The following is a 22,710-nucleotide window of genomic DNA, read 5'->3' on the forward strand; positions in this document are numbered from 1 at the left end:
GGCAGGTGAGTAATTCCCTTATGTTTGCACTTGTAATTAGAATTTTTTAATTTATTCTTAATGTTTCTTAACAGATGCTGAAGGCATTTGAGCAATTTGGGGTGCTCCATTTGTTATTTAAAATGAGTAAATGTAATTTTTCCTCTGGTGATCATTGATGTGCATCCTGTGCACCGCCGTTCTTCTCTACCCTGATGTGACAGTAATTCTAGCAGATTTCCTTTTAATCCCAATAACAGTGACTTGTGTCTCTGGAACAAATCCTGAGGATTTATCCCCACTAAGGGCAATTAGCAAATTAATTCCCACCAAAATAATTTTCCTTCAGGATTCAGTTTTTGTAGTGCGATAAACCGTAACAATACCCATTGTATCCAACAAATTGTTTCATTTTATTAAATTGCTAGTGAATAAAACACAACTTGTTGCAGGTTTGTTTAATTATACATTGTTGTATGCACAGCCATTTAGTATAGGCTGATTTACATTTTGTCAAATGTTAAAATTACACATAACCGTAACTGTTCAATAGCATATATTTTCAAATCAGACACATTAACCTACTTTCAGTTGTAGTAATAGGAAAATCTGTCATCCAGGCTTTGCCAGTAAAAGAAGTGAGTTTTCTGTGATTGTCCAAAATTCAGTTTAGTCTAATTCATGTAAAAGAACCACACCATTCATTTTGCATGTATTTACATATATGCATGACGCTTTAGAAATCATTCTACTATTTTGATTCTGTGCTCATTTCTCATTATTAGAAAAATGACTAATTATAGTTGCATAGGCTACATAAACTATCAGTATTTATTTGAAATAACATTTTGTAACATTATAAATGTTGACTGTCTCTTAAGGTCAATGTAATGGATCCTTCCTGAATAAATGTGTTAATTTCTTTCTAAAAGAAAAAAACTTTACCTCAAGCTTTTTAACAATTGTGTGTGTTTTATTTTATGTAATATTTAATTTGTTTATTTCACTGTGCCACTCCTAAATAGTGATGCTGGAAGCACTGGTTTGTGCTGTGTGCACATGCATACATACATGCTTTAGATGCATTAGGTTAATGAGCCATTTCTGTTGTCATTGTTGTAATAAAAACACTGACAATTAATTTTTGAACTGAAGATGCCATATATGTGGTCATGAAATGCACAAACTTAATTGTTTTTTCTTAAAAGAAGTGGCTTAAGAATTTTTGGAGCATACAGAAGTGCCGTTTGTGACATGTGAAGAATGTTCCTGTAATTGCTTTACTGCAGTGTATGTGTATTGTTTTCTGTTCCATTCAACTGTATCCAGGATGGTGCCACCACTAAACCTGTGCAACCAGTCCTAAAATACCTGGCCCAAAGCGTAAACTGTTCCTTGTGCTACAATATAACATCAGCTCAAGCGTTGCAAAATGTCTGAATCACAAAGGTTCCCATAGATGCAAGATTGCCCCCAAAAACTAATGTTTCAAACTCTTGACTTTCTCATCTATTCTGTTACGCTCCGTCGAAATGTTTTTGAGTGCAAGAGCACATCTTTTGTAAACGTTCAAATGGAGACCAAGTCTGCTCAACCGGCACAAGATTCATAGTGTCTTTGAACAAGCTTAGCAAGTGAAGTAAAAATCTGATTCTAAGACTGTGACGGTGTGAAATTTTTATCACCGTGGCGGGAATGGACCAACTAAGTCCGGTGGCACTGTGTTGATATACACATATTTTCCTGTGCTCAAACCGCAACTGTTACTGTTATTACACTTGTATACAGAACTTTGTGTTATGCATGTTACAGAGTGTGTGACATCACGTGCACTACGGCCAGTGGCAGTAGACAACTGCGGAGGCAACAGACCACCGCTTTGACGCGGTTGTCACAGCGTTCGTCGCCGCCCTATCTGATTCCACTGTTTGCTTTTTGTTCATTAATTTTTTTTAGTCTTGTCTTTTAAGTGATGGTGATGTTTTGATTTGAATAATTTCACAACACTCATCACATCACTTCAGTGCCATACTCAAACACAATCTGAGTTGTGGTTGTTGCAGGAAGAAGTTGGGAAACCGCCCTCCACCACATCCTGTTTTAGAGCCCCTCTGTGTTAATCAAGTTCACTACTTTACGGTTGTTGTTTTGGTTAACCACAACTCTTGCTAGTGTGTTTTTTTTTTTTTTTAAACCATATGGTTGCCTGTGAATTAGATTCTGAAAACAAGATGAAGTCCCATCTGCGGATCTCACTTTTTTGGGTTATATTAAACCACTTTTATATCGGTTATAAACCTCCAATATCTATCATCTTCAATTGATATTCAGCTGCCAATCGGTGACTGTTGCTTGTGGTTTGAGTTGAGTGTAAAATCTTGTGAGTGATCAATGAAGCTCACTGCAGGCAGTCCATGTCTTAACCAGCCTCCCCTGTGGTTTTCTTTTCCAGGTGCCATTCTTGGCCGATCAGAGACACAAGAGTGTGTGTTCTACAACTACAACCCCAGTTCGGAGAACCGAGGAAATCGCAGTGGTATTGAGTCTTGCGTGGGAGAGAAGGACAAGAGGCTTCATTGCTTCGCAACTTGGCGAAATGTGTCAGGATCGGTTGAAATAGTAAAGCAAGGCTGCTGGCTTGATGACGTCAACTGCTATGACAGGTAATCTCTAGTTGTTTTACGCCTGTTTGACATTACCAAGAAATCAAGATAGTCTGAAACCAATAACTGAAGTGGGGAGGAAAAAAGGCCCATTTCTGTTTAATTGACTGGGAGTTTTCAAAATAGATATGAGGCTTTTTGACCTCTGTCACTGTTAATCAACATCATCTTAAGTGTCAGATCCTGTAGTCACATCATAACTTTCCTTCTGAATATTGATTGCTTTAATTTCACTTATAGAGGCTGTGTTTGAACCTTTCAGCAGCGCACATACCATCAGCATTTATTCTTGACTGTATCGTTGTTTCTCAAGCTGTAACTGTAGTGAAGATGTTTTTGCTGCTGACATTTTTCACTTGTTTTGACATCTGAAACATTTGTGCAATTATTGTCAAATTAGATAAATGTATTAACTAAAGGACTAAAAATATTGCATTGTGAGGTACACTACCATTCACAGTATATGCACTTATTATATAGAAAATATGCATTTCATGGATCAAAAGTCACAGTAAAGATATTCATAATTTGCCAAATGTTTTCTTTTTCAAAAATGCTGTTCTTTTAAGCTTTTTGCGTCAATACCTGAAAAAACAAAACTCAGCTAATGTTTTTAATTTTAAGATGGATTTTTTTTGAGCAGCAAATGAGCATATTAGAATAATTTCTAATTAATAATCTATCACTGAATACTTAAAATTATAATATTATTTCACTATTTCTGTTTTTATGGTAATTTTGTTCAAAAAATTCAGCCTTTGTGAGACTTATTAAAAAAAAATAATAATAATAATAATTGTACCAACCCCAATAATTATTATTTTTATTTTTTTTAAAGCATTATTTAACTTCAAAATTGCCTAAATGTTATAAATTGTCTGTGGTGAATGCTACGTTCAAACATTACAGAGAGATTATTCCACACATTTATTTAACCAAATACTTCCTTCTCAAGATTTCACAGTATTTCAGATAAAGGCTTGTGTAAACATGTTTCCATGTCGAGGATTGGTTGTGAACCTTGTAACCTCCATCCATGATAGGGGAGATATTAAAAACTGTTTTATCAGCGCATCTGCCCCTATGCAACAGGTAGCACTGCTGGCAGTTCAGGAAGTGTTTCTCCTGAACAGAGGTGTTTTGATAGCGTGCAAAGGCAGCAGCACTTCTCTTGTCCTAACATGCTGCTGAACCCGTTTACCTCATTTGTTAGAAGGATTTATGTTTTTTTTTTTTTTTTTTTTTTTTTTTTTATGCACATTTCACTGCCATGTCAAGTCCTTAGTTAGCTAAGCAAGTATTGCAAACGCTTAATGGCGCGTGTGCGTCGCAAGCAAGAACGGACTTACGTTTCTGACTAATTGTCTCTGGAATGTCATCATTGCCCTTTTATTTGTTCATTTGCCCTTGTGTGTGTGTGTGTGCGTGTGTGTCTTAAGGATTATTGGTGTGCTGCTAAGCATTGTTTATCTTCTTTAAGCCATCCTTAGTGCTCTGCTTTGATGTAGGCTGCCAGATTTTTAAAAAAGTATATTTTTGGCACAGGCTTTTTCCGCCCATGTGTTTTTATCCGTTTGTTTGCACTCTAACCCGAGCAAAATCCAAATAAACCTTGTCGGATGCATATCTTAATTATCTCCAAATGTGATGCCATCTTTATTTTATTGCCAAAAGAAATTTATGATTCAGAAAAAAACTTTGCTGCCGAATCTTTTATTTTATTTTATTGATTTTAAATCAAATTAAATCACATATTTAATTAATCAAATTTAATTAATAAAATGATGTGCACCTTCGTTGAGTTTTTTTGGTGAACTGCTGAAACATTGAAAAATGTTGTCCTCCTAGATATTTCAGTGGTTGAAAAACTTACTGTTGTATATTGATGTATTAGTATGTCAAACTGGAATCTGCAAGTGTCCATAAAAGAACAACAGTTGTGAGCTGACAGATCTGCTTGATCTTTATCTTACAGCACTGAGTGTGTTGAGAAGAAGGAGGACCCGGATGTGTTCTTCTGCTGCTGCGAGGGCAACATGTGCAACGAGAAATTCTTCTATAACCCTGACACACAGCCAGTTCAGAGTAAGGCTCCCCTCAGCGACCCGTCAAACAGCAAAGTCTTTAAGGGTATTGGAAGTTCTTCAGTTATACCCCTTCCTCTGATGTAATTGTGCTGTCGGTGTGAAACCCTCCTTTATGTCTTTGTCTCCTCATAACCAGTATTACCTCATTACCTCATTATCAAAATCAATTAGGGCTGGGCGATATGACGATATTTTTGTATATTGACGATGTCTCATAAGTATCGCAATGTCAGCAGTTAGGTAACCGATGATTATCAACATTATTGGGGGAAAAAAAGACATCTGATAAACCTAGTAAGTTAGAACAAATATTTTGCGTAGCCCAATAGTCACTATACAGGTCTTTTTGCATGCAAGAATGAAATAATTAGAAAATCAAAAAGCTATTCCAATTTTTTGAAATCAGATCAGATGCATAAGGTCAGAATTCAAATTACTTGTTATAAAACTACGTTTCGATTCTGCTTCTCGAATTCTGTATACACATTTATTGTGATTTCAAAAGATTCAACTTCAAGAAGATGAAAGAGAACTCTCATACAGTGCATGCCTCGTATATATGAACACTGGACTGAGCTCTCGTTCTCACATTCTACACATTTAAATAGACAAATACACAGAAACATCCCTTAAATACAATCGGTTATGTCTTTAGTGAACGTAAATAGTTAAGAAAACAAGGGTGTATTGGATCTGTGCATTGACAGCAGCCGCTGCCGTCAGTCATTAATGTTAATAAAACAACAAAAGAAAAGAAAATCCTCACTGATCTTAATCACTTTTGTAACCTCAATTTATATTTTGTCTGTTGTTTGGCACTGACTACTGTAATGGCAACGTGCATCTCTGTATGCGACTTATTTTGGAAATGCGCTCCAATATAATTTATCCTTATTTATATAGGTATAGGCCCATTCTATTTTGATCTGCAGTTAAATAAAGGTAAAATGAAAAAAGACAAATAGTAGCACATCATGTGTTTCTGAATATTTATTTAAACAGACTTGATGAAAAACCACAAACATGACCAGTTTAATTGAAATACGCAAATTCCTTCAGCACATTTCAGTGCGATATTTTTTACAGTTTTTTATACCATGTATACAATATAATTGTAAATCGAAATTATAAATCGAAAAATATTATTAAATTAGTTTTTAACCCCTACATGATTTTAGTCATAAATGATAAATATCAAATACGTTATAGCTTGATTACAAGTTTAAAAACCGCGCTGCTATTGTTATAATCAAGGAAATTAAACTTACCATAGTGAAATGTGTCTACACGGGCGATAATGGCAAAGATAAAGCGAAACAAGCATATTTTATTCAAGACATTATATGACATCAACATGCATTTATCATTCTTACAATCACTGCCAGAATATACAACTTTTAGGTCTACCTAGAATACCTAGATAACATTTTTTTTTGCAGATTTGAAACTTCTGTAGTAATCAACACCGAATGTTCGAGCTTCGGAAAGAGGGGGCTAGACATATTCTTTAACACCGTGTCTACACCGGATGCCGTGCCATGACAAAATGTGTGTAGACACGGTGTAATAAATGCAGGTATCTCTCTGTCTGTCTGTTTTAATTTGTATTATGTCGAGAACCGCTATCCAGTCGACTTCTCGCATAACAGTTGAGTTGAGTGCAGTGTTGCTTATGGTGCAATATGGACACCCTTCACATTCAGAATGAATAAACTTTTAATAAACTACGGAACATTGCAAGCTGAAAGCATTGTAGCTCATGCAGGCAGGGCTTATGTTCTGAAAACGGACACTGCCCGTGTGATACAAAACACACCGGTCTGTTAAGAGCAAGACTTTTAATATAGACAAATTATTATTAGTCTGGGCTACTGTTAGTTTTTTATGACTGCCGTATTCACAAGTATTTTTAAGGAAATTAAGTGCACGTTTTTATTATGTGTAAAATTACTGATTAACATGGCAATATACAACACTATACTATAGGCATGCTACTTACAGAACTTATTTTTTCAGAACTTGATGTGATGTTGTTATAGGCCAGGCATCTTTGGCACACTGCCTTTGTCTTGTCCTCACTTAATTTAAAGTGCTCCCACACAGCTGAGGTCTTTGGCATTTCTGTCTTCTTTTCCAGATGAAATGAATCATGACATACACGACGTTCATATTCAAGTGCGAATGAGAACTGTTTCGCAGAGGATGCCAGGTGTTCAAAAAAAAAAGAAAATCTAAATTGAAAATCAAATGCCAACCCAACGAATAATCTAATATTCTGGTACAGCCCTACCGACTATGCCATGATGAATTTAGGGTTGTATTATTTATCCTCAACAGTTCTCCTCATGAAACTAAATTAAATTAATTTCAAACTGAAATTTTATAAGAACAAAGTGGAAATTATTAGCAACACCAGAAATAACAGCAAAGCTCTTTTTTTCTGTTGGTTTAAGCACAAACTAAGAAAAGTAAAACCAAAAATGGTGGCAATAATTAAGACCAAACTGAACATTGCATGTCAGCAATGTTGTCTCAGCGGGGGCGGGGCATGGTATATGTGGAACTAAGGTAGACAATATTATTGGATATCGCATTATTTTTAAAGCTGATTATCGATGAGACATTTTTGACATATCACCCAGCTCTATCATCAATTACCTCGAAGAACCTCTTGGATGTTTTTCTTGACTGTTCATGTCAAAAATCATAACAGGCTCACTGCTTTTTCCTCTCCATTGTATTGTTTTTTTTTTTTTTTTTTTTTGTTGTTGTTTATGCGTTTCCTTTCCTGAATGATTTGTATAGCAACATTTTTCTGCCACAATTGAATGCATATGTGCTATGTAACTGTTCAGTGCATGTAGTGTCTTTACATCAGTGTTGTGTGCATGTTATTTATGAACCTAAATCTTTAATGAAAATCTTTAATTTAAACATGCACATTAGGAAGACCACTTTCAGTGTATGCACTTTCTCTATTACTGAGTGTTATGATATTAACATCCTTTATGCATTTAGCAGAACATCATAACACATCAATGTTATGATGTTTATATTAAATAAACTGGGTGTTTAGGTACTGGTTTTCTAAAGTATTATGGTGTAAAAGTTCATTATTATTTCCTGGTGGAATATTGCAGCTGAAATTGGTTCTGCATGTTTTCAGTATCCTTCTAAGAAAGTGACATTGATAAGGTTCGGTTTCTGTGAGCTATTGAGTTTGATAGTATCTCATGGGTGTGCAATTTAGCTTTTGAATAGATGTTCCTGTTAGATCGTTGTGCCTTCTTTCTATAGTTTTACCTTGAATTTAACAATTGGTTCAGAAATATCAAACTACAGATTGCTTTTAAGCAAAAAATGTTAGGGACTTGGACTATTCATTCATTTAGTTCTGATTATTCTGTATTTCTTCTTATCTTGACCCAGCCACAAAATCACTACTGACTAAAGCTCTGTTAATTATTCTGTACATTGGCTTGTATTCATATCTTTTTAGAAAATAATCATGGAGTAGCTGTAAAAGTAATCAGAATGTTTGCTAGGTGTTTTAGGTTCTAGGTCTTTGTTTATTTTTATTATTATTATTTACCTTAGTAAACCTAAGTACATAAGTAAACCATACGTTCCCATCAGTTTTGTTGTACATAAAAATGGAAGGCAACTTTATACTTTACAAAAAGTAGGCTTACTATTTTATTGTTTCGCATCGTTAAGCCAAATTGTAAGGCTGAATCACCTGTAACGATGAATTTGTATTAGTGTTTGGGAACGAAGTGATTGAATAAATAGCAGTACTTCAGAAATGTCACTCTTCTGAAATGTCTTCGCATAACATTACAGATTTTGAACCATCTTCATCCGCTGCAGTAGATCCTCAAAATACATTAACTGAACATGAGCATGGCTTCTGAACCACCATCTATATTGAGCGATTCTGTAATTTGCTAACTCAGAGCTGTTTGGCTTTTAAATGAAACATTTCGAAGATTGTGGCGCATATAGAAGACATCGGTTTGCTTTGCTTTCTTTGGGCTTTCAACAGCGTAACGTGCTCTCGCAGCCCCAGAGATGACCGTGTCTTTTGGATTACAGAAGCTGATCTGGTTGCTTTATCTCTTCTGAGTAAACACTGACATCAACATCCTCTTAACTAAATGAGGGATGGAGGCATGTTGCCGAATACAGACCAAGCAGTTCTAATCTACTGGCCCAGTGCTCTCAGATCCCTGCAGGGGGGTAGTTGTACATTTCAGCAATCGTGATTTATTATCTGCCCGCGATCTCTTGAAAACATGGCCCAATTTAGTTGCGTACTGGTTGCGCTCTGCCTGATGAGTTTTGATACTACAACTGTCGGTATCATCTGCAAATGCGATGGGTAGAAGAGTCTTCAGTACTTCAGTAGCAGAGGAGGTGGGTGGGGGGATGGGGTCCTCACTCGTGCTTATGTAATGGGTCTATTTCCAGCACTGACTCACTCCATATGGAATGATCTTGATATGAAATGCAAAAACCCACAGGGACATGAAGAGTTGCACAAAGCACACTGGAGTTTCTCAGAATTCGCTTTCTGCGAGCATGGAGCTGTGTGCTATTTGTGACCTTGTGACCGGGTACTTTAATGCCCCACGGCTGCGTGTGACCATTTTGCCCGCTGAGTGGGGGAAGGGTGGAGTAAGGTCGGATGAGAGTTGGTTTGTTGGGGGTGGATATGTTTTTTTTTTTTTTTTCTTGTGCTTGTGGATTAATCCACAGTCCTTAACCCAATTCCAATTCCGTAGTTGGCACGAGAGAGAAGAAATGACATCATGAATGAGTTCTCTATCTGCTGGACCGAAGCTAATACTGGTACAGCTGAAGTTTGACCGGGTGGGTCGCACACATGGCCCTGTGGTCAGTCCGGGTGAATGGGAAATGCTCTGCCATAACATAAGAGCAAGGGATCGCTGCATATCTGGCCAGCAGCCATGGCCCAATCCAATCTCTGGCAATAGATGCAGGGAAACCGAGGGTCACCGTGTGCACACTGACTAAGCATGCATGCTATTCTCCCTCAAACACACACCCGTGCAGTTCCGTTGAACCGCTCTTAACAGGAATTTGCATAGTAGCATGTGCATTGGAATAAAGCTGTTTGCATAAGGCAGGATCTGTCAGCAGCTTTCAGGGAATCAAACCAACCTTGTTTTAAAGCTGCTGTGAAAGAAATGCAATTAGCAAGTTCAAAAGGTGTGTGACATAAAATAAGTATTCAGTGAGAGATTCTCAACATGCACCTTGTATCTCGTTAATGCAATGTAAAGAAGGTGTGTGCTAGACTCCTCTTGAGGGAATTGGGAGCCAACTCTCATTTGAGGTTCTGCTTTGTAATGCTAATGCGAGCTGAAGTCATTCTGTCAAATGCTGATGTCATCTCTTTTCACATTCATGTCACTTTTTTAAGCCAATAGAGATCGTCATTGTGTGATTTTAATAGTGTGAAATTACAATATTTCTGGACTGATAATTAACAGCTTGTTGTGCCTGATAAAATTAACCCCGAAGTGGAGAACACATGTTCGAAGCGCACAGACGTGCCTGGCTACTAGCTATTATTCGCTTGATTTGGTCATGGGCCTTCGCTACAATACGTCTAGAGTGCCCTCTACTGGGTAAGATGGCAAAGAATAAAATAAAAAACAAACGGTCTAATCATAGACTGTAAATAATGCGCTTCATTCTCGATTAATGCATATTCGAATATCGAATACAAAAGTTACAGCCCTTATATATATATATGCATATGTGAGAAATCCTTCAAAATATTTACTTATTTGTTTGATTTATTTACATGGATAAAACAAGTTATTATTTTTTTCTTTAAAAGGTACACTCAAAAATACAAAAAAATTTAGCAGTTCAACTGTTTTCAACATTAATAATTAGAAATGTTACGTTTGTACCAAATAAGCATATTAGAATGATTTCTGAAGGATCATTTCATGTCATGCATGATTGCTGAAAATTTAGTTTTGCCATCACAGGAATTAATTATATATTCAAATATATTAAAATAGATTTTTTTTAATTATAAGTTGTAATATTATTTCACAGCAGTACTGTTTTTACTGTATTTTGTTCAACTAAATGCAGCTTTAGTGAGCAAAGAGACTTCAAAAAAATATTACCAACCCCAAACTTTTGAGCAGTATTGTATTGTGCACCTAATCAAAAGCGCTGATCACTACTGAACTCTCTCATTCTTCTTCTCTCCCTAGCAACATCTAACCCCTTCACCCAGAAGCCACCACTGTTCAGTACCCTTCTGTGCTCCATCGTGCCCATCATGGGCATCACAGCCATTGTCCTCCTCTCCTTCTGGATGTATCGACATCACAAGCTGGCGTATCCACCTGTTCTGGTCCCTACCCAGGTAAATTGATATCTCTACTGTATGATGCATGCATTTTGATTTACCTTTAGTAAAATGAGAGAAGTATTCCCATATTTTGAAGTGAAAGATTAATATCACATGCAGCACAGTCATCTGCTCTTATCACTCTTGAGTTTCAGTGTATCAGTACATTTTCATGCCACTAGAAACGGTGCTACTGTGAGCTGTGCAGCACCTCCAGTTGATGTGAATGACAGTGATTTCAGGGATCTAGTGTGCTCAATGTCACACTTACTTAAGTTCAAACATGCTGTCAGCTGAAATCAAACTAGATCTGTCAGGACACAGTTGTGTTTCAGTGCCCTCCTCTCCCACCAGAAAGACAATATAACAGAGCTGACATAACACAAGACATGAGCAATCAGGTGACCTTTACCCCTGTGTGTGACTAGTCTTAAGATTCACATCTTCTGATTTACACAATAGATCTTTATAGATTTAGCGTGTCAAGTCAAAATCTGAACTGCTGGGTCAGAGTGAAACAAAATCCTTTTATCTTTAGAAGCTCAGAGCAGATGCATTTATGTGTGCTGGGCTTATATGGTCTGTGTGGGTGAGAAAATTGTCTCGACCACCTGCTTTTGAAAAAATATTGTGGTATCGTGCTACAATGCACATTCCGTCAGTTGCAGTTCTGGGACCTCTCAATATACTATACATTTACATCAAATGTTAACTCAACGGTACGGGACACTGCACTTATTTGCTATCACAAAAGTACATTATTTGCATGTATTTTAAAGCCTTGCTGGTTAAACAGTACATTCATGTGATGTTCTGACGTGAGATTTTTCTGAGCGCAGACAAAGGGAGGTATGAACGCACTTAAAAGGCTTTCAAATAGCAACAGATTCCTGAACTACGTTTTCTTTATTAATTAACTAAGTTATACTGTCAAAAACATACAAAGTGTACATAAACACAGTTGGTTACATCTAAAGTGAAAGTAAACAGTTGAGAGAAAAACAGATGCACGTCTGTATATTAGATGTGTGCAGGTCTTAAAGGGACAGTACTAAACATTAGGGTTGCACGATATTGGGAAAAAATTACATTGCAATATTTTATTTTTCTGCGATCTATATTGCGATATGAAAACAATTTTTTTTTTCTTACAAACAAAAACGGGGTGAGCACACTTACATTCTCTTTTTAAATGATTTAAACATCGACACCATCGTGTCAATTGATTAATATGCGTGAGGGAGGGAGAGCAAGACAGCGTTTGTGTTGTTTGAAGACATTTAGCGTGCGGCCGGGGCTCTCTCTCTCGCGTGCACGCGCGCGCTCTTTCTCTCATGCCGGTGACAGGTGCAATATTGGAAAATCAATAATTATTAATTTATTTTTTAAATTACATTTATATCTGAATATATGTCAACCTATAGACTTTCAAACATCTAAGTGTCATGAATTAATATGAATCTGTGTACAATATGACATATAAACATATTTTCCTATTGTATTTTGCCTGAAAACGCTTCCAGCACGCTTGCGTGTCACATGAAAAATAGGCGTCGGTTCTATTTCTAGCATGCACGCATTTTCCGCTCGGCCCGAGCCGCGCGTCACATGCAGGCAGTCTACAAGCTCTAACCTGTTAACATGGGAGCCGAATTAAAAACAGACACGCCACGCAGCTGAGACGCTTGCGCCACGCATCTAGTGTGTCGCTGGCCGCGCGCTCGCGCTCTCTCTCTCTCGCGTGCGCGCGCTCTCTGGCCCATACAGTTAATGAATAACGGATCAACTATGACAGCCTACATCGCACATCCTGCGATGTGACTATAGTGGATTCGTACATTGCGATATCGATGCTTAAATGACACATCATGCAGCCCTACTAAACATGCAGCTGACTGTCATTAAAGGGACAGTTCACCCAAAAATTACATTTCTTTTCTTATTTACTCACTCACATGCTGTCCCAAACCTGTATTAATTTATTTCTTGTGCTGAACATAAATATTATGTTGAAGAATGTGGGCAGTGTTGAATAAGTTACTCAAAAAAGTAATCCTCTACAATTTACTAAATACTACTTTAAATTTGTAATTTGAATACATTGCTGATTACTGCATTTAAAAACTAATCAGATTACTAATTACTTTACTTTCAAGTTTAACGTTCAAGTTATCAAACCTAGAAAATACACGACAGATAGAAACTCTTTTTTTCATTAATTTAATAATGATTATAATTATAGCCTACACTCCTAATATCTACAAAACTTTTTTTGTTTTGTTTTGTAAAACAAATAAGGTGCGCTTTCTGCATTCAGTCTCTGTTTTTCTATTTCTTAAAACGAGTTACTAAAATGAATGAAAATGACCTGAGAAATACAGTATATCTAAAGAAAGCTTGGTGTCAACAAATATTCTTTGATAAAATAATCCATATGAAACCGAAGGCGAGGTACAGTCTTTCCCGTCTGAGCTCACCTATAACGCTATAAGATAATAATCTGCTCGAACCCAGGCTTGAGATGCGTGAACATGTAAATGTCAACACCACCTTCATATACAAAGAAAGATTCAAGTTCGTCTCATCTACTTTTCGTTTTTGGAAGAAGACATTCTTTGAGGAATAAGCCTTGAATTGTGATGCCGACGCAGCTTAATGCAGCAGATGATCTTCATTTTAATGAGTCATTTATTTTCACTTACCGTATTTTCCGGATTATAAATCACACTTTTTTTCATAGTTTGGCAGGTCCTGCGACTTATAGTCAGGTGCGACTTATTTATCAAAATTAACTTGACATGAACTGAGAGAAATGAACCAAGAGAAAACATTACCGTCTACAGCCGCGAGAGGGCGCTCTATACTGCTCAGTGCTCCTGTAGCCTACTGAAAACATAGAGTGCCCTCTCGCGGCTAATGTTTTATCTTGGTTCTTGGTTCTAAATAAATGCGACTTAGAGTCCAGTGCGACTTATGTTTTTTTCCTTGTCATGAGGTATTTTTGGACTGATGCAACTTATACTCAGGTGCGACTTATTGTCCGAAAAATACGGTATATTAGAGTTACTGTGACATAAATTTGTACACATTCACTTGTTGAAATTTTCCCAAACTATAATGCCAGACTAAAATATTTTGAGTGCAACATTTTGAAATATCATTCATATGAATTGAAATATGACCGTTCGTTGCATCTAAATGTTGTAGGACTCTTCTGCAGTTTAGCTCAAATTCTCCAGTGATTTATTAAAGGGCATATTGATTCACAAAACATGATTTTTTTCTTCATAATGTTTAACACTGAATTTGTAACTTAAGTAACGTAATTTTAATGGCATAAGTAACTGTAATCAAATTACATAAATTTAAAATGTAATGCATTACTTTACTGTGTTACCAGGAAAATTAATTAAATTACAGTAACACGTTATATCCAACCCAAAATCTTCAGCCTAAATATCTGCCATTCTTTTCTAAATATATTTTGTTACCTTGTAAGGCTTTGTTTTTAAAATAGGGAAATTAGTTTGGCTGTACTGCTCAGACCAAATAGTAAAATCCAGATGACAAAGAATTGAGATAAAATCTTGAAATTCCAAAAAAAAAAAATAACAAATGTGATATGATATTTTTGCCATATCTACTTCCCCTACCTCAGTGTCAGGTGAGCATTTGGAATTCCCCGATTGAGTTTCAGCGTTATGTAGACCAGATCTGACAGATGAACCACCCCCAAAGTGCTGCTGATATTGAGTATCATGATCAGCCCAAACTTGTTTTTGATATGTAGGGAACTTTATTAGCTCTTAATACAGTTGTCATAAGGCCTCAGGGACTTATACAACACTATGTAGTAGTTAATCCTATTCTACATTAATATGAAACTGCATTGGAGCAAGAGAACATTTTATTTTGTTATTATTTATTTTTATTATTGTTATTATTGTTTTGAAAGGAATTAATACTTTCACTTAGCAGGGACACAATAAACTGGTCAAAAGTGACATTTTGTTCTGTTTTGAACTTGCTCTTCATCAAAGTATCTTGAAAAATGAAAGAAAAGGGGGGGAAATGCATTAGAATGGTTTCTGAAGGATCGTGTAAGTCTGGAGACTAGAGTAAATGCTGCTGAAAATTTAGCTTTGCCATCACATTATAAAAAAAATACATTATACCATAAATTTAAATATAAAACAGTAATTTTAAATTGTAATAATATTTCACTTTATTACTGTTTTTGCTTTATTTTTTAACAAATAAATGCAGTCTTAGCGACCAAAATAATTCTAATGGCCCCAATCCTTTAAATGGTAGTTTATATGCTAATGTACTTTGTTTGGATTTATAATTTCCTCTAGAATTTTGGCTCTAGCTGTTCCTCTACTGTGTCACAAACATTGCACGATTGCCAGAAATGATTTTGTAACATGTTGACAGGAAATGTGGCATTTCACAAGGTGCCACAAAGAAATCTGCTTGTTTTGAAATCCTTAGAAATGTAATTTCTTTCGGCTAAGACATTCGAGTGCAGAAAAAGGCTTCAGTTGTTTCTTCTTCAGTGATTACACGATTACTGTCCAAAAGCTTGCTCACTTTCAGAGGAGCAATTATTACAGGGTGGTTGATACATTTGTGATATAATCTTTCTTTCTAGTGTTCAGTGCTAAGCTAGAGGAGCTAAACAACTTATTTGTACGACTCAAGCTAAATACAAGTAACGTGAGAGCTGTCTTGACTTTGTATTTGTTACGGTTTGCTCTTTTTATTTGGTTAAAGCCTCGCCTCCGCTCTTGTCTTCCTGTAACTTCAGCAGTTTGTTCTTTTAGTCACTGATATGATCTTTATAAACATTTACACTGCAAGCCGGAAATACATGAAACATCTCATTTAGATCGGCCAATCTTTAACTGTGCTTGGTGGCCCGATGGTGGTTGCTGTGTGCATTTGCATTGGGCACTTTATCAACAAAGATGAGAATAATTTTATGATGTCCTTAGCAGCTGTCAGCAACATTATTTTGTATAGCTCTGATTGAAATGTTTCCCCATCAATTCTCAGGCCGTTTTAAAGCATGTAGTTAAAAATAATGTCATCTTTTGAAACATTTGGCCCCCAGCCTCCACTTATATAGAGTCTCATATCATTTAGAAAGCAGAGAGTGGCTTCTTGATTATTTAACGGTTTTCTACGAGGACCCAAGACCTAACATGCCCCTCAGGAGAGAGAGCACAGTGTGCTTTAACTGCATTAATGCTTGGCTTCACTGTGAGGATGGGAATTTTTTGTTTCTGGAAGAAAAGGGTTTTCAGGCTGCAGCACGCGTGCAGAATTTCCTTATATCTATATGTATGTATGTGTATATGTGTCTGTCTGTGTGTGTGCGTGTTTACACATACACACACACTATTATATTATGTTATATTATATTGTATTGTATTATATTATATTATATTATATTATATTATATTATATTATATTATATTATATTATATTATATTATATTATATTATATTATATTATATTATATTATATTATATTATATTATATTATATTATATTATATTATATTATATTATATTATATTAGCTCTTATGCATGTGCCTAAAGTCATTCCACATCTAGCTTTATTTAAATCACTGTTTTTATTTTTACTCACTTTTTTATTCTTTGTGTTTCTGTTTATTGCATTAGACAGGAAATGTTTTGGTATATAGGGAGGGAAGATGTGCAAACTGCTGCGCCACAGCTCTGAAAACACTATTTTCTTATTGTTATTTTGTTCCTGTTCCTGTGCTGGTTGTCTAACATGAGTACAATATTACATTGTATCTATGAATAGGAATGCAGATCGTTTTTACTTACTGAATGGTAACAATTTATGCCGATTTTCTTTCAACTTTTGCTTTGAACGCTGTACTTTGAATTGTTGTGTTTTCTTTTTAAATATTCTGAATTAATCCTAGTTGACAATTTTATTTGGTGAAGTCTCAGAAACTTGTACAAGTCTGGCAGTTGCTGTAACATACAGATTTGGCCTCAGGTATAAATGGCAACCGTTGAGTGGTGTCCTTGGGGCTGAATGTTCATTCTTTCCAGTTAAATTCACTTACACAATGTTAAAATCACAGACAAGCTAAAAAAAAAAAAAAAAAAACATAAAAAAAAAAACATAAAAAAAAAAAAACATAAGGCAAGATGTTTAATCGGAAAAAAAAGTATTTCACCTTGAGAAAAAAAAGAATAAAGTATATATAAAAAAACAAAGTAGTGTTCCTATCTTTTGAGTAGACATAAATGTTAAATCTTTTGGACAGACGTAATTGGGTTAACCTGTAAAATAGTATTGTGTTGGCCAGCAAGTGAAAGTTCCTACAGAAATAGTTAAACACATTTATTTCCTCTTTAAGAGATCGTTAAATTCCCCATCACATCTTTCCATCTCATATACGTTAAACTAAAACTAACACTTGATTTCCTCTTTCCTTCCTTAACTAGCACGCCTTTCATATAATGATAGAGGTAAGAGAAGCCTGACTCGTTCATCTATTTTATTTGTATTTATTTATTTTTTTTCAAGATTATGTTGGAACCTCATTTTAAACCTTTTTTTTTCATAGCTATCAAAAGCTCCCCTTTGTTTTTGTTAGCACATTTTCCTATAATATCCCACTGATTTTATTTTGCGTTTATCCCTGCACATTGCCTCATCAATCTGTGATGTTCTGACTTCCAGTGCACGGATAACAAAAACAAAATCCTCTCTGATTCAGGGGATTTAGGCATAGATCCCTTAATTTAGATGCATGGAAAAATGGCAGTACTAAGGTTAAAAATGCACGTCTCCAAGCATGCAGCAAATGTATGCAATGATGAATGTTATGAATGTGGGAATGGGGAACAGCTTAAAGTGCTTTTATTGTACTTGACCTATAAAAAATTTGCCATAATATTGAAAGATTTATGGCAAAGTGTCATATTGCATCAGTGTCACCCCTTGGACATTCTACATTTCAGCACACACAAAATAGATATGACAAATTAGTGGTTTGATACCTTTGAAAGATGTGAGACTCTGCAGCACTCATTTGAAGTTTTGGCCAGAGAGACAAAGCTCTTAAAAACTGGAATGAACTAATATTATTCCCTGATGAGTCCTGAGCAGTATTTACATTTGCTTGAATGTGCTTCTTGACAGATGTTCGTCAACGAGCTAAATAAATCGACAACAGCAAAATATAAAAATTCCTTGCTAAAGAGGTCATATGAAGCGATTTAAAAATTTCCTTTCTCTCTGAAGCGTTACAAGCTCTTGGTGCATAATGAAGATCTGTAAAGTTGCGAAAACTAAAGTCTCAAATGCAAAGAGATATAATGGTTAAGATTTGTCCACACCCCCCTAAAACGGCTCGTTCTAACACGGGGCGTGTTAGAACGAGCCGTTTTAGGGGGGTGTGGACAAATCTTAACCATTATTATATCTCACATGTCTACGTCACTATGTGGGAAGATTTGCATAACGCTGCCCAAATGTTCACGCAAATTAAGAAGGCGTAACTTTTATTCTCTCTGTTCCCACCACTGCCATGTTATGGAGATGCTGTGTGTTTCATTTGTGAAAGCGAAACTACTAGCCTTCCAAAAGAGGACACGACTAGAAATTAGTGGTTAAGTTATATTTCAACACTGTTCCAGAACAGTCCAACTCAAATATTCAGATGTGTGCTATGCATTTTATGGAGGATGAGGACTGTTTCTTGAACCAGTAGCCTGCAATGCGTCTGTTGCGTACAGGCTGCAAAAATAGAACACTCTATTAATAGACTTCATATTATCACATAAATGACATTGTGCAAGTCCAGAACAGAGAGTTGCAATAACGCAAAGAAACTTCCGGTTGCTGATCGCTTAAAGGCCAAAGTATTTTTCGGCTGCCGCGCACCTTCGGCATTGTTATTTTCAACATCAAGAGGGCTTGCGGACAGCCGTGCACCCCATGGTACTGTGCATGTATTGAGCTCATCTGTCCTTGCTCATCTACAGTTGAGTATACTTTTGAAAGCTGTGCAGACACAGTTGTGCGTGAGACGGAAAGGAATGCTGAATGTGAAGTGTACCCGGGCCTTGAGTTGGGGGCAGCTCCTTAAGTTCGGCCGTCCTACACACACGTGACTCACTGCTCGCTCGCACCAACAGGAGAAGGAGGGGTCAAGTGTTACTCTACACTGCACTCAGCCTGAGGGATTCCTGCTCTTTCAGTCTTAGAGGAGACATGGAAAACAGCGCATACTGCAGGAACGGTATAATGAAAAATATACTTTTAATATCGCGGTATACCTTGAAACCGGTAATTGGCCCATGCCTAGTGCATTATTTGGAAAATAATGTTTTTTTTAACCTTAACGGTATAAACACATTACATTACAACAAATACACAAAATAATTACATTTTTAGCAGCATCATATGACCCCTTTTAGGGTCATGTTATGTAAAACTGGATTTTTCCCTCCCAGCAAGTAATGGAGTGGTATAGTGATTATACAGTGTGTGTTTTTTTTTTTTTTTTTTTTTTTTCAGAAATAATTTTCTAGTTCACACAAATGGTTAAAGCAGCCTGTTTTCTTGGGGCTAGAAAAAAAAAACTGAAAATGGTCAGGAAAAACTGCATTGAGACCAGGACATTTAACTTTTAGACCAGGAAACCTTCACTAACATTATGTGTGGATCTCAAGGGGAAATAAAATGCTGCAGGAGTGTAAGATATTGCCATTTTAAAACCTTTTTAAATCGCTTTGTGTTCCCAGAGGGTGTTTGAGCAGTAATGTTGGGCAGCCAAGACCAAGTAAAGGAAATCAACTGGTCATTCAGTGTTTCTGGAGCCAAAGATTGTTGCCTGATTCCTCTTGAGATTTAGTCCATCCTGAAGGTTTAATACAAAACATCACATTGATGCTTTTATCCACCTGTGTGCCAGTACTGATAAGAAACACTCTGGAACTAAGAAGTCCATTTAGCTCTGCAAGGATTTAGCTCTGTATTACATTGTATATATGCTGCCTATGCTTCCATTTGTTACAGCAAACTGTTGTGTATTGCTTTGGTCTAAATGTGCTTTCCAAATGAATTACTGTATGTAAATAATTCACAAGAGATCAAAAGCCCCCAACATTTTAAATCCCCAAATTTTCAAGCTATCCCAGATGCAGTCTATGCATTCTTCTTTAAAATATAGTCTTAGGGTGGCTTTCTGTTAGGTGAGATAAATCTTTTTTTTTTTTTCTATACGTATTTAGAATAGAGTTAATAGCAGTTCTAACTATTATTATTTTTTTTTTAAAGTTAATTCAATGAATTAAAAACTATTCACACATCTGCTCTACGTCAGCATAGCGCCATATTTAGAATATCTGCTGGACGCATATAGCATACATTATTCAGACAGCAAATAGGATACGCTGTTTTCGTTCAAATCAAAGTCTAGAAAATGTATCCTTGTATGCTGACATAGAGGAGACCAATTGTTGAATAAAGTCATTGTATTTATCTACGTGTACAAAATGTATTCTCCTCGCTTCAAAACGTTGCAGTTGAACCATTGATGGCAGATGGACTATTCTGCTGATGTCTTCCATACTTTTCTGGACTTTGTAATTTACTTGGCAGTCAATGGGACAGTCATGAGCCTCCCGGTTTACATCCAAAATATCTTAAATTGTGTTCCGAAGACAAACAAAGCTTTTACGTGTTTGGAAGGACATAGGGTAAGTGATTAATGACCATATTTTCATTTTGGGGTCGAGTAACCCTTTAAATTTTACCTTCTTCAAACCAGTTATCCAGAGTATAGGCTGAAAAATGAGAATTAAGGACATCAGTAGTATGAATAAATACTTGTATGAATGGAAAGTCATATTCAAATAAATAGTCTCCACTGGCCACTGTTCTCTTTATTTTCAGGCACTGAATAAACCAAACAACTCCAGGAGCCTGCACTCTGACATACTATATTTGCCACAGGCGTCTGGGTAGACGGATAGCCCTCTTAAATGACCTGTGTTGTTTTTCTTTTTCTCTATTTTAGCAAAGGAATGCTTTAAAAATGTCAGTCTGTGCCTCCATCCACGGCCGCTGCCCCAGGGGCAAACACTTCCCGTTAGACCTATTGTCTTCATGTTTATGACTGGTGTCTGCTTAGTGACTGACGTTTAGGCAAATGGAAAAGTAAACATGACCCTGACCCGTGTGGGTGTAGGTGTGTGAAGTCAGGGTCAGGGTGAAGTTTTTTTATTTTTTACTTTTTATTTTTATGTCCCCCTCAGGAGCTCAGTCCCCCCGTACCTTCATTCTCCCTCATTTCGCATCAGCTCTTTCGGTTTGTGTAACAGCAAAGCATTGCCATCTCCGAAGTAGACACTTTCTCTCCTGCGCCCTCACCGTTTCATGTTTTTCTTCTCCGTGTGATGGATGTTGTGTTCTTTAACCTTGTCTCCTCCCACCCACTGTCATGCGATGTACTTTTCTCCAGTATTCGTTTCCTTGAGGACTTGGAAAAAGTTAGTTAACAACCCAGATCCATATGCTAAGGAGTCTCAGTTCAGAGACAATCCCCCCCGCCCCCCATGTTCGGTTGGTGGAAATGTAGGCCACATATAAAAACATGCCTGTTCTGCATTTGTCCTACTTTTGCCTGAACTCCAAACCACAATCCAGCAGGTGCTCTGTGGACAGTCCTTCTTCATCCTACCTACTTATTGGGCATTTGTTTCAGAAGGAGGCCAAACGAAGCTCTTTTTCTCTATTCGAGCACTTATGACTAACAAAGGGAAGTAGGTTGTTACAGAGTTTAAAGGGGGAATTTCACAAGACACCTGTGAAGAATGTATTCGGGTAATTTGTCTTCCAGCTATATTTAGCTTCTTTTTACTTCTATTTGATTAAATAAATAAAAAAATTGAAATTTGCGGATCCTCTGTTGTGGATTCACTTTTTGCGTTGAGTATTAGGAAAGTTGTATGCCAAGTACAGCAAGCATACCGGCAGTGGTTGGATCTGTGCCTACAGATGCCATCTATATCACTTTCTTGCACTGATTCACTTGAATAATTAGGATTAGCTTATTTGATAAGCGGGAAACAGTCTGTTGTGTTTTGCTGACAAAGGGCAATTGGTCCAAAAAGGTCATGTTGGGTGTAAGACTAGGTTTGAGCACACTCTCATGCATTTAGATGAACTACTAAATGGTCTCTGCTTACATGAGGCATGTTCAGAAAGGTTCAAGCCTTCAAGGTGTAATGGAATGCCAGTGTCTTTCACAGCACCCACAAACTAGGTCAGCTGCTTATCAAATCTGTGGTCCATTTACAGAAGCTATGGATTATGTTTAACAAGCTCTGAACTGCAACTCCCATAAGCCCCTTCTGTCCAAGCTTTATGGCACGACATGGTCCACCTTTACCCCATTTAACACATCACCCCAACCAGTATTAGAAGGATTTTTTTGTTTGTTTGTTTGTTTGTTTGTTTTCATGTAAGGTATGGTATCGGTCACAATAGTATTTGTAATAGCCATATAAGAACCTCAGTG

The 22,710-nt window shown here is 36.6% G+C and overlaps 1 protein-coding gene across 2 annotated transcripts in view; it reads left to right on the top strand.

Moving 5' to 3' along the window:
• acvr2aa (activin A receptor type 2Aa) overlaps positions 1–22,710 on the top strand; it is a 48,866-nt gene that overhangs the window by 15,948 nt on the left and 10,208 nt on the right. Inside the window, exons 2-4 of one of the 2 annotated variants that reach the window (XM_052565270.1) lie at positions 2,432–2,642; positions 4,618–4,772; positions 10,990–11,144. In XM_052565270.1, the coding sequence (XP_052421230.1) occupies positions 2,432–2,642; positions 4,618–4,772; positions 10,990–11,144 (521 nt within the window). The remainder of the gene's footprint in view (positions 1–2,431; positions 2,643–4,617; positions 4,773–10,989; positions 11,145–22,710) is intronic. The other variant, XM_052565271.1, reaches the window with a different exon arrangement.

The sequence above is a fragment of the Carassius gibelio genome, chromosome B9 (assembly GCF_023724105.1).
Source record: "Carassius gibelio isolate Cgi1373 ecotype wild population from Czech Republic chromosome B9, carGib1.2-hapl.c, whole genome shotgun sequence".
In the NCBI taxonomy this organism is placed as follows: Eukaryota; Metazoa; Chordata; class Actinopteri; order Cypriniformes; family Cyprinidae; genus Carassius; species Carassius gibelio.